A 12,917-nucleotide genomic window follows, 5' to 3' on the forward strand; every position below is an offset into this window, starting at 1 on the left:
GTCACAAAAGGTGCTAAATTATGATTTAATCACAACACATACAAAATTATACATCAGCCTCCCTCAATGTGGGTGCTTGGGAGCTATTCCGCCAATTTGGAAAGTGTCCAGGTTGGGGAAGATGCCCCTAAACCAGTGTTGTCCAAACTTGGCCACTTTAAGATGAGTAGACTCTGGCTGGGGAATTCTGGGAGTTGAAGTCCACTCATCTTAAAGTGGCCAGGTTTGGACAACACTGCCCTAAACCATCCTTTAGAAATCCACAGTGGGTGTGTGCGGGCAGGGTTGTGTCTCACCCAAAGCCCAAATCAAACAAGCAGTATTATGACTGAGTGTGAGATGAATGAACCAGGTCTATTTCTCCCTTCCCAATGAGCAGCAGCCATGCCAGGGGGTTTCTAATCCAACATCTGGAGGGGAAGGGGAAGACGGAGTGGCAAGGGAGTGGCCTGTACTCTAGATCTGAAAATGGTCCAACAGCGTGTGACGTCCTTCTGTTGGTAAAGCTAAACAGATTTTGCCCTATAAACTATCTGGAATGGGAGATCAGTGTGGAACAATAAATAAGTAGCTTTGACTGCTTCAGAAGGGCCTGTATAAGTTACTGGTAAACTGTTCAAAAGTATACTCTGAGGGTATCAACTGAAGAACAGCAAGATCCTCAGAACTACCCAAATACCTAGCACACCACACCCTTTGTTTGCAGGTAAATATTACTGATTGACATGCTTTAATTTTTCCAAAATCCTGGAGTCAGCCTTCAGCACTGGCTCCCACCCCACCCCGTCCCTTGCCTCGTCCCCCAGGCTGTTGTGAAATGGATGATTCCCTCTACAATGATCAGGGAGGAAACGCTAGGTGCGCAAAAGCAACACGCACATCACTAATGGAACAACAGCGCTGGTCTGGTTTTAATCACGTCCTGCCTATTGCCAGATAATGAACTGACATTTGGATTCTCTACCTACCAACCCTAAATGCTGAGAAAATGATATGTCAGGCCTGGCAGTGGAGTATTCAAACCTTGGTATCTCAGGAGTGGATTGCTAAATAAAATCTGATGGATTGCGAACTGTGAAGATCTAAGGAAAAGTCTGTTGGTTCAAGTGAGAGCTCCATTTACTCCCAGGTCCTGTTTTGTAGATGGTCACCCTGGTTCCCTATCAAGGAATGTCATTCAGGAGCATCCTGAGGCCGTCATTTGGTCACCCAGCCTAGGAACCCATGCTAAAAGTGGCCCGCTACATATCTGCCTAACTTCACACAACGTACAAAGCCAATCTGTGAAACAAGCCACCACTGGTTGGGTTCACACACCTCGTTAAACCATAAACCATGATTTACAACCCACAATGTCTGTTAAGTTGAAACCTATTAAGCTGAAACCAAATAAACTACGTTATGGATTAGTGTGGTAAACTCAGCCTTTGCCTGATCTATTTTCAAGAGCTATCTAAAGGAGCATCTGTCCCCACATCCTGTGGTGGTGTATGCCACATACTTAAGTCTTCTCAACCTGATGCTCTTCAAATGCATTGAACTCCAAGCTCCATCATCCTCTAACCTCCATCATTATTGACGTTGAAATCCAATATATCTGGCAGACCAAGGTTAGAGGAGGCTAGTAACTAAGTGATGCCAACTGTGAAGAATACTGTCTTTTGTCTGTTAGATTTGATATTCCAGTTCAGTGGCTCTTGAGTCATGGATTTCCATGGAAACTTATCTTTCCAATGAGAAGGTCAATAATGGAAGAAAGATTTTTTTTAATTTTTTTTTTTAAGGCAGTTTGTCCACCAATCTTCACAATGCACAGCTGCGTGAGAGGGCCGGGCAGCCTTACGATACCGCCACATCACAGTTTTTTAGAATTTGTCCCCAGAATCTGTCGCAACATGCTGGGTTTCCATGGAAAACAGCCACCCAGTGTTCCTTAGCAGAAAAATGACAAGTGGAAAGGGGGTTCCCTGAGAGCAAAAAAGTTTTTAAAGCTCGGTTTAACATAAACTATTGAAGCCCAGAATTCCGAGAAAACTTTCTATTTCTCTCACGTTCTACACAGGCCATTATCCGTAGCTCAGATGACCTGTTCCAAAGCCATCTTTTAAATTTCAGCATTGTCTTAATGGCAGCTGGAGAAATCCACAAACCTTGAAGTTTTTAAAAATACCCTTTTAAAAACGGGGATATTGGCCACCAAAAATTTGGAAACAAAATTTCCATTCTTGCTCCCGGCCTCTGACTTCAACTTTTTTTCACTGTATTTATATGATTGATATTTTGCATTTCCAGTCTTGCTCCCACTTTGGGTCAATACTACATTCTTGTTAGCTTTCTTACCTCGGCCTTCATCTAAGGAGGCTCAGAGGAAGTTACATAACTCTCTGTTTTTATACTCACAACAGTCCTGCTAAGTAGATTAGGCTGAGACAGAGAGGCTTTGTTCATGCGTCCTGCTGAGCCATGATGATGTAGTTGATTTAAAAAGCCACGACTGGCTCAGTTCAGGCAACACATGAAGCCCTAAACCATGATTTACAAACCACAACATACGGTTCACATAACACTAGGGCTGTTGGGTGCTTTGGATTCAAAGAAAAAAAGATACTCTGCAGCTTTCAAGGACGTGCCACACAGCACCTACTGGCCACTCCTTCAACCAACATGTTTTTTCGTGGGAGGGCCCCGTTGCGCTGTATTGGGTTGTACAGACAGTAGTTGTATAATCCCAGGGAAAGATGCAGTGGTGCTTTTTTTCATTTTGAATCTGAAGTGCAGCACAACCCTGTGTCACACACTAAACCAGTGTTCCTCAACCTTGGCCACTGGAAGATGGGTGGACTTCAACTCCCAGAATTCCCCAGCCAGCCATGCTGGCTGGGGAATTCTGGGAGTTGAAGTCCACCCATCTTCCAGTGGCCAAGGTTGAGGAACACTGCACTAAACAAGCAAAAACGTTAAAGCTTAACGCAGTGAGAAAATCCTGTTGATACAGGCCAGATTCTACAATAAAGCTATGTTGGAGTCAAGCAAGGCAACCTTGTCTTCTGGCTTCCTTTTCAAATGAACCTCAACATTGTCAATTCCAAAATCCACTAAACATGTACGGTCCTCGTGGGACTATTTTCATGGGAAAGTATCACCTTCTGAGGGTGTTGGGGTTTGTTTTGTTTTTACAGGGAGGCTAGTTTTGTGGATCTTAGGGTTTGCCCATCCCCTTCGGTGGCTCCGTTTGGGCTCTCCTTCCACTGGGACTGATCCATCTGAGTGCTCTACTAAGGGGAATGAAGCTACATCATGTCTCCACTGCTGCGTTTTACCTGCTTCTTCTTCTGTTTAAATAAAACAGGTTGGAGGATGGGATTAAGATTGCAGTCCAGCAGGTTCCTAGCTTGTCTGACTGTTATAGGTTGGTAGCATCTAATGTTTATTTAAGCTGTCGTTTTAAACCATGAAGATTTTTCTTTCCATACCTATAGGTAAATACGTTTATAGGCGTGCATGCGTGCGTAAGCCATCGCTTGGGAGCTGGAAACCTGAGTTTACATTAGGATCTCTGTGGAGAGAGTAGCGAAAAGGTTGATGATTTTGTTAATGAGCAAGCTCATGACAAATTCAATTTTTTCAGGGTTTCTCTGGGCTAAAATCTGTTCTACCATGGAAGATGTCGTCTGACTACTATTACTACTGCTGCCAGAAGTAGACTTCCGTCCCACGCGTGCTTGCTTCTAAGTAAGATCCACTGAGTTCAATGGGATTTATTGGCTGTCCTCACGATGTGCTTATCCTGATTACCGAATCAACCCATTTCTGACGTTTGTGCTATACACTGAAAGATAAACTAACCAAATGATCTGGATTCACACCAAACCACCAATTAAAACCTTAAGCAAGCTCAGCGTACTGTGAGAAATCAGCTGCTAGGTTTGTAACTGGTCTGCTTAAGCGTGTCATGCGAACATGGCCATTCTCTACTACTGGGCTGGGGATCCTGTGGCCCTCCACAGATTGCTAACCTACAACACTCAGCAGACCCAGCTAGCATAGCCAGTGGTGAGAGATGTTGCCAGCTGTTCTCTAACCCTGTGTTAGTAGGTTCAAGACTGCAAGCGAGGAAGATTTCTAACCATTATTAAAAGTACGGCAACTATCTAAATTGGCCTTCCCTAATCTAGCCTTCTCTGAATATGTTGCAAATACAATCTCCAACAGCCTCAGATACTATGGCCCCAACAGCTAGGAATTCTGGGAGTTGCAGTCCAGCCTCTGAAAATGGTGGCGTGCTTCTCTAGGTTGGATTTAGAAATTAGGACTTTTCAGTATCGTAAGAGCCAGCGGCTGGGGTCACACAATGCCCTAAGCTATAATGTAGTTTGTTTGATTTTAGCTTTCAGTATTATATGAATCCAGACCTTGTGGTTTGCAAACCATAGCTTATAATTTAGCCTGATGTGTAAAATCAGTCACTATGGATTATATAATAAACAATGGTTAAAAGAAACGATGGCTTAGTGCAATGTGTGAATCCAGTAATTGGCAACGGGCACTGTTCTCAGTTAAGATGGAAACTCTAAGACATGTAAATTACAGATAGTCCTTGCTTAACAACCACAGTAGGGACCAGAAAATTTGTTGTTAAGCGGAGTGGTTGTCAAGCGAGTTGCACCCAATTTTACAACCTTTTTTGCAGTGGTCATTAAGTGAATCACCTTGGCTGTTAAACGAATCACACAGTTCCCCATTGATTTTGTTTGTTGGAAGCCATCTGGGAAGGTCAAAAATGGTGATCACATGACCCTGGGACACTGCAACTGTTGTGTGAGCTGGTTGCCAAGCACCCGGATTGCGATCACGGGACTGCAGGGGTGCTGCGATGGTTGTACGTGTGAGAACTGGTTGTAAGTCCCTTTGTTCAGCACCGTTGTAACTTCAAATGGTCACTAAAGGAATGGTTGTTAAGTGAGGACTACTTGTGTTGCTTAGCTGCAAAACTCAAACAAGGTGGTAGACTATGAAGATAGCACACTTTTTCATTACCTAAATGTGACATCTCATATAATTCAGTATAAGGAAGTTTCACGTAAGTGAGAATTCTGTGGGCATTGGAATTTATGTCTATCTGTTTTCTACATGTCAAGGTAACCCCTTTACTTTTGCAGCTGTCCAGAAACACAGCAGGAACACCACTGCCCCACCCCAAATCTCAGTGTGGTTTTCAACCACTCGAACCCACAAGCCCGACACTTGGTTCACCCACTGCCACAGGTCACAAGGCTCCATTTAGCTATAATTAATTTGCATGCCTTTTTTCTCAAAGCTCAGATAGATGATGACCCTCAATGCATCTCGAGGTGTGAATTCCATAGGTTAACAGAAGTCATAGAAAACGGCTTGGTTTCCTGAACCTTGCATGGTCATTCCACTGGGAAGCTGCAGCTGAGAGGATAGTGTCACATTCGCACAGAACAATAAGCCACGTTTCCAGCCATGCTGCCTTCCTGTGAATCTGTTCCATGCCTTGCACACAAACTGCTCACTGCTGGTAATGCAGCAAGTCAGAAAAGGTTTGTTTATGCTGGACTGATCATCCTGGCTTGAGGCTTCCTTTAGCAGCCAAGCTGATTAAAACAAGACGTGTTGGTGGTTCATGAATCCTAGCTTGTAAAGTTTTACACTGTAAAGCATGTCAGCACAGCAACTAGGCAGGGGTCAGGTCTAGACAAGCCATGAAATGCTTTGCATAGCCAGTCATGCTAGTGGAAGATGCCAAGCGGCGGTTAATGGCAACGCCGGGGAACCCTCTTTTTGATGAAGCCAGGCCACTGCTCTTAAGGACACTATCTTTGGTCCAAGGGTGCACCTGCACGGTGGATTAATCAATAGGAGATTCGAACTCACTTCCCCCGATCAAAATGCACAATAAGCTCAGGGTGTATACAGTGTATGGTATGCATGTGCAGACATCAATGTCTCACACTACCTATCTCCATGGGGACCCTTCTCTCTTCTCCAAGCCAATCCTCAAGGGGGTAATTATAAAGATGTTTGTTTTCGATTGCCTCATTTAGACACAAGTGACTTTTGTACCGTACAGAATCCGCCTCGTGTGTGTGTGTATCTGCATATATATATGTGTGTGTGCATGCGCACGTGTTTTCATGCATGTAACTGGCTGATGCAACAACACAACATTCATGGAAGGATTGTTACCCCCTTAATTAGAGGGAGCTGTACCTTCTAGTTCATAAGCTAGGAGGAGGAGACCCAGAACAGGGATGGATCCTCCGAAGCAGGAACTTGGGGAGAATAGTCTTATATTCTGCCCCTGTCCCTTATTTCTACAATATCCCATCCAGGTCAAACTAAGGCCTGGACCATCCCTCGAGAGGGACTCTTTGAAACAGCAAGAACTAAAATTAGAAGCTCTGTAACTACGAGTGGAAGCGTGGGAGGACTTAGTGGCTAGGGAATGGGCCCAAATTATTCCTAACTTTATTAATTACAGTGTTAGTAACACCTGAGGCAGCCTGGAGCATGCATGCACACATACACGCACATCTGCACGCACACACACACATGTACTAGAAATCCTGGGGCAAGAGGAAGCGGGGCCCGACAAGCAGGTCTAAGGGGTAGGGAGGTCCGCAAGGCGCCACCCACCTGGTCTCCAGTCTGCCGCTGCTCCATCCCGTTTGCTGTCTGGCAATCGACATCCGCAGTGCATTCCACAGCTGGGGACTCTCTAGCTGTGCCAAAAAAGCCAACAGTCCGGCATTACACAGTAGGCACAAGAAGGGGGAACCCGTGCTGGAAAATCACAGTTTAAGTTTCAAGTCTGAAGCAGTCATCTCCCCACTATAACTCAGCTGAGTGACCAGTCCTAAAGCTCCTGAAATAGCTTGAGAATCACTGCTAAAATATAGTATGGGAACAATGATCAAGGCTACAGTGGCAGTGGGTCATCTCACCCAGCGATTTGGCACCTTAAGAGGAAGGGGTTGAATGAATATGTTTTTCCACTTGCCTCTAATTGTGACACAAGCATGTCTTGGGAATATTTATTTTCTGCTGTCTCCCCATTACTGTCCCTTCAACTCATCCCATCCCAGCCCCATCCCAGCTCATCCTGAGCTATATTGGTGTTAAATTAGTGTTTTCCCTCTTATTCCATCACCAACCAGGGGCCGTTTTAAGGTGGGTAAAATCTGTTACCCTTTGCCCTCCATTACCTTGGGGGGTTGGCAGTGACTGGGCACAAGGCAGGAGGCGCAGGATAAGGGGACAGCAAGAATCATACCAGTACGGTTCTCTGTGGGCTCAAGGATGGGGGAAGGAGCAGTGGAGAAAAGCTCATAGTTTAAAACTAATGAGGTTTACTCTGGCCCCAGAAATTACACAATGGAATGCCGAGTCCAGGGCTCCTTCCTTCTCATCACCTTTTAATAAGCGACCACCAATCTCTAATAATTACAATACCTTAGCTGTTTTGCCCACAGCTGGGACCCTGGAGAAAAAGCATTCCTGTTTCAAACACCAGCATTTATGTTTTGCTCCTGGAGATCTTTGTCAGTAACTTCAATCTGCAATTGACCTCTGAGCTGGCAACACGTAGAATGGCTGCGAAGGACTTTTCTGCTCCAAGCAATCTGTTTATCAGAGGTGCCTAAATCCTGCTACCAACTGAAGGACAGACTTTTAGGATCATGAGTTTAATTTGATCCAGGACCCCCTAAGCGTCAGCCCAGAAGCTTTTTTCAGCCAGGATTCTGCTGACCGATCACCCAGCAACTCCCCATCCTAAAAAAAAACATCACCTCTAGAACAGGCTTATCCTCCAGATGGGTTATAATTTGCAGCCCTGCTGACTAAGGAATCACGGGAATTTTAGTCCAGCACACAACTGGAGGGCAGCAGGTTGGAGAAGCCTGATTTCAAGTGACCGACAGCTGGACAAGGGAAGCTGGCAAGTCTCAGAGTACAGCTCAAGTCTAGTACATCAATCTCTAGAAATAAACAACTGATCTCTGATTGCACTCAGCACCCTGTTCTTCTCAGCCCGCAAAGATAGATACACATCTTTGCTATGAGGCAGAATAGAAAGACCTCACAAGGACAAACTCATGATTTGGGTGTCCTCTTTCCCAGAGAAAAAGGGAGGATGCTTAAAATGCTGATTTCCAAAGGCGGCTTCCAACAGGTTCATGGATAGATCCTGCAGTCCTGAATCCCACTCAGCCTCTTTTCTGTTTTGAAGGATCTTTTTGCCCTTCTACGAGGCTCCTTTAAATGGAAGGCTGAGTCTCTCTCAGTCTATGAGCGGTGCTTACGTTCTTTTACTTTTGAACACCTTTGGTCTAGGTGTGCAAGACAGAGACAGAGAGGAAAAAAAGATGAAGGAACTGATATGTGAGGCTGGAACTTCCTACTTCAGTTCCTATATTGCCCTAAAACCTAGCTGTGCTTCAGGATCTGACCTCTCCATAGCATCGCCACGAAAAGCTTGAGTTCCTGACTGCAAAGAAATTTAAATGCTGTAAGCATTCCCTTGTTCCCCAAACATCCCATCTACAAATGGGAATGCTGATCTGTAGGAGTGCGTAACAGCAGCCTACATTACAAGGCTGTTGGAATGACTTACTGAGATGATGCATGCGAAACCTTTTAACAGCTCCTTGCAAATGGTGAAGAATATTACGCAGGGGACAATTCAATCTCTGAGAGGTATTACTGGGCAGAACAGTTACAGAAAGGATCTACTGAAGATGAGCCAGAACATGACACCCCCTTCTAGGAACTCCTTATTAACAGAATATTTTTAACGGAAGGTGTTAGCCGGTGAATGGCATATGCGTATCCCTAATTTCCACCCTGGTGTGTATGTTGGAAAATAGCATATACATAAAAATTTTAAAAAGCCCAGTTCCTCAGAGGATCGCATAGTGGTTACTTGCAATTTTATTTCAAGTTTAGAAATAAATGCCTCTCTGCCAGGACATTCTGAAGCAGGAAAACCTTGCAGTCTGATAGTGCCTTTTCCGATACACAAATTTTATTTTATTCCAAGCTTCTGCCTTGGAATAAAATTTGTGTGTCAGAAAAGAGGCCATCGGATTCCTTCCAATTTTGGGGGGACCAGACCTACACAGTTCTTCTCCTACATCATCTGAAGTTAGGAGCAAACAAAGAGAAGGGAAGGAGGAACGGTTGGGCTGGGCCCAGAGTCCAAAGGGTTAACTTATCCTTGCGCTCTGGCACCTGTTTAAAGAGACATGTGGGAATTTTGCGGTCCTGACCCTGCCCCGGCCACTGACCCCTGGCGACCAGTCTACCGGGGAAGCAGGCCAAAATATGGGAACAATCTCCCCAGGCATGAAAAGTGACAACTCAGGGGGAATGGAATGAAAAGAGGGTGGGGAGTCTGTGTATTTAGGGGGGAGAGGCTACACAAGGACCAGGGATGGAAGACCCCACTCACTAGATCCACCCCCCTTCGTCCCAGGGCACATCCTGACCTCCAGTCCCCCCCACCATTTTTTTTTTTTTCAGGGGAAAATCCTGTTTCAAGGACCCTTTCCGGCCCTTCGGTGCCCCTTTCTGCCCTTGAGCCTAGGTTGGGTGCAGGACAGGGGGGTAGTGGTGGGTCACCCTCCTCAGGCCAACCACCGCCACCGAGGTCTGGTGCCACATTTTCTGGGCCCGCGTTATAAATAGTCAGCTTTATAAATAATGCAGCATTATTCTCTCTATAATTATCTGGTGGGAAGTTTGCGGCCAAGCGGGCCTTTTGCACAAGGCTGGAGGGTGGGTTGACGGCGGGACGGCGTCCTGCTGCTGCTTCCTCATTTACACCCTTTCTTCGCTGACTTATCGGCTGCTTCTGGGCTGGCTGGGGAACCCAACCAGCGAATCCTGCAACCTATTCTGTGTGAGTGTGTGTGTGTGTGCCCCCAGTGAAGATTCCAGTGCTCCAGGAACTGCATCTCTTTCATCTAAACCAGTAGTTTTCAAATGGGGGGGGGGGGGAACAGGTAGGTGGTATAGCAAGTGGGAACCAGGCTATCATGTTAAACTAGAATGTTTCACCTGAACACAACACATTGTGTGAACCTTACTGCTGGGTTAAAATTTAAACCGCAAGTTATTTGGGATCGTGTTCTAGCTCTTCTTTATAAAAGGGTTAGGGTTAGGGTTAGGGTTGGGGTTGGGGTTGAAAAACACTGATCTAAACTCTGGGGAAGGTAAGAGGGTCTCAGGAAGGAGGGAAAGGAGACTGTGGAGGTTAAATTTGGAAGAAAGGCCCTTGAACCCCTTCTTAGGCCTAAACCCTCCTGAGATGAGGTGCCCCTTTGACCCAGGGGCCCGTTTTTTAAGCCAAAACGGGTCTGGGGTTGCCGGTGGTGTCTTGATAGCAAGGAAAAAGGGGTGCTGGGTACAGTATGTTTAGAAACCTTTGTGAAGTGTTTTTCAGGGCACAGCCCACTATCAACTCCTAGCCAAATTAGGGAATTCATCACTTTGGTGATCCTCATAAATGATTTGCTTTTACAGTAAAAAGATTTTATCCATCTTTTACAGTGCCCTTTGGGACCGACAGGCACACAGAATGGCTTGCTGGTCGGAAATATCTTTGCCATTAACGTGGCCCAGCATTGAGCAAGAATGATCTAAATCTATATTTTTATTAAAGTTTTTTAATTTTATAAATTTAGATTAATAATGATTTCCTTTCTAGTTCCTGCATTTCTGACACAAGATGAGATGAGATTTGCTTCTACCTGTATTTCGTACCTCAGAGATCGTACACTCACTTTCACGGCATTACAGCTCCTCGTCGATCAGCTGAATTAATTCCACACATACCATAAAACCTATTCTCATATTAGATGAGCCTTGCCCGGCTCAGTGTCTTCCAGATGTGTTAGGCTCCTAATTGAGAATCCTGGCTGTCATCCAGCACATCTGTGGAACATCAGGGTGGGGTGTTTGCTACACCCTGGATCCTAGCAAATTAGTGAAGTCCTGCCAGTATGAGATGGAGAAACTGAGGCAGGCACCCTGAAATGCAGACCCTGGGAATGCAGGCGTGTTCGTTCCCAACAGGCGGCTAGCTCAGAGCTGCTAAGAGAACCAAGGGCATGATTGGTTAGGCCTCACCCTATGCGTATTTACTCAGAAGTAAATCTCACTGAAGTCAATGGGTGAGCATAGCTCTGTTTCAAATATATGCCCACATGTTACTCACTGGGTGGCCGTGGGCAAGTTATGCAACCAAACGTGTGTGTGTGTGTGTATACATACACTGTATATATGGTGTAAATCTCCTGTCAAATCTGTGGTCAAATGAGAAGAAAATAAATCTTCCTTACAGGCAGAGTTAGGAGTCAGACTTTTATTAGTTCTAAAAGGATGGCCTTTCTCACAAGTGATGCTTTTCCTGCAGATGTAGCACATATGAAGTTTCTGGCACTTTCTTTTTTTAAACTAAATTCACTTTGCCATGCAAAGAGTAAAAACAGTTTTGGCTCAGAGTACACATTCAGAATTAAAAGGGCTCCCTCGCTTTTTTCCCCCCCTAACCTACATCCATAGGTGGTCCAAAGGGTGACAGAATGCCAAAAGCCCCTTGTTAGCACCCACTGCAAGGGGGAAAAAGGAGTTTAGAAAGAAAATGAAAAAGCTCTACCAGTTGGGGGGGAAAAACTTTAATTATTATGATTCGGCGGGTCCTCTGCTTTTAAACTGCTGCTTTTGCACAAAGATGTGCTACATCCTCATGTTGTCCTTCTACCATCCTTTACAGAAATCACATTCTTTGATTTCACTGTCCATCCGAATGGAGAAGCCACAGGCATCAAAGTACGGTCAGTGTAGTTCCCCCTATTCCAACCTCCTTTCACAGCTTCCCCCTACCCCAAACGAAGGGAGGCCTTTTCATCCACAACCCCCCAAGGGGTGGAAAAAGCCAAGAATTGTGCCCTGCGACTCAAGAGACCCCAAATCCTCCCCCCACCCAAAAAGCAGGGGCTAGGAAAACGAGCGTAAAGTCACTTACAGAATAAAGAAGAGGTCGGGTCGCGGGGGAAGCGGGGTCCCTCTTTCAGAGGACCCCACCGGTTGGAAACCTCGACCCCCCCTTTGGTCGCGGCGAGCTCCGAAAGGCGACTCAGGGAGCCGGTCGCCGGGCAGGGTCCAGACAGAGGAAGGGAGAGGAAGGGAAGGAGATTATATTTAGCTCCAGGGCGGGGTCGACTTTAGGAAGAAGCGAAGGAGGAAAAGAAGGAGTAGCGGAGGATTAAACTTAGAAAGGAGGGCCGGGCGCCGTGTGACTCCTCCATTGCCGAAATAGCAGCAGGAGGCAAAAGTTTGTTCCTGCGGCTGAATTAGCAGCAGGCACTAAAAACAGCTGCTGTGAAATCTTTCCTCCCGCTCCTGCCGCCGCCCCCGCCGCCGCCCCGGGGAGCCTGCCAGTTGGCATCGCCCTGCTGCCCTGCCCCGGGCGAGGGGCGCGGGAAACGCAAGCACGGGCCCGCTCCGCCGCTCGCACGCACAAAAACGGCTCCCGCCGGCTCGCCTGCCCCGCTTGCTTCTGTTCCCAGCCGGCCGGCCAGCCAGCCAGCGGGGCGCGTTGCTCTCGCCGGTGCGCCGGCTTCGCGGCGCCTCCTGCCGGCCGGCAGAAGCCCGAGGCGGCGCTGCGGGAGAGCCGCGTGGGCTGCGCGCGTCCCGACGAGACGCTCTTCGCGGCGGCATGCCCGCAACGCGCTGGGCCGGGACGGCTACGCGGGAGCGGCTGCAGCGGGGCTGGCCAGAGCCGCGGCGAGCCTCTCCGGGGCGCGGCGCGAGGCGCGCACCCAGCCCGTCGGGTTCGGTGGCGGGCACGCGTGAGGACCCAGCAACCGGGTTAATACGGCAGCGGGTTG

General features: G+C 46.9%; 1 protein-coding gene across 1 annotated transcript in view; it reads right to left on the reverse strand.

Moving 5' to 3' along the window:
• The window catches only part of ERF (ETS2 repressor factor), a 31,522-nt gene extending 19,139 nt beyond the window's left edge, over positions 1 to 12,383 (reverse strand). Inside the window, exons 1-2 of the mRNA XM_088139908.1 lie at positions 12,053 to 12,383; positions 6,661 to 6,746 (exon numbers count right to left, since the gene is read on the reverse strand). Of these exons, the coding sequence (XP_087996034.1) occupies positions 6,661 to 6,724 (64 nt within the window). The 5' untranslated portion in view covers positions 6,725 to 6,746; positions 12,053 to 12,383. The remainder of the gene's footprint in view (positions 1 to 6,660; positions 6,747 to 12,052) is intronic.
• Positions 12,384 to 12,917: the final 534 nt, after the last annotated feature.

This window comes from Python bivittatus, unplaced genomic scaffold (genome assembly GCF_059951505.1).
Source record: "Python bivittatus isolate LINGU-HERP-01145 unplaced genomic scaffold, Pbiv_v1 ctg000310_np1212, whole genome shotgun sequence".
Taxonomy (NCBI): domain Eukaryota; kingdom Metazoa; phylum Chordata; class Lepidosauria; order Squamata; family Pythonidae; genus Python; species Python bivittatus.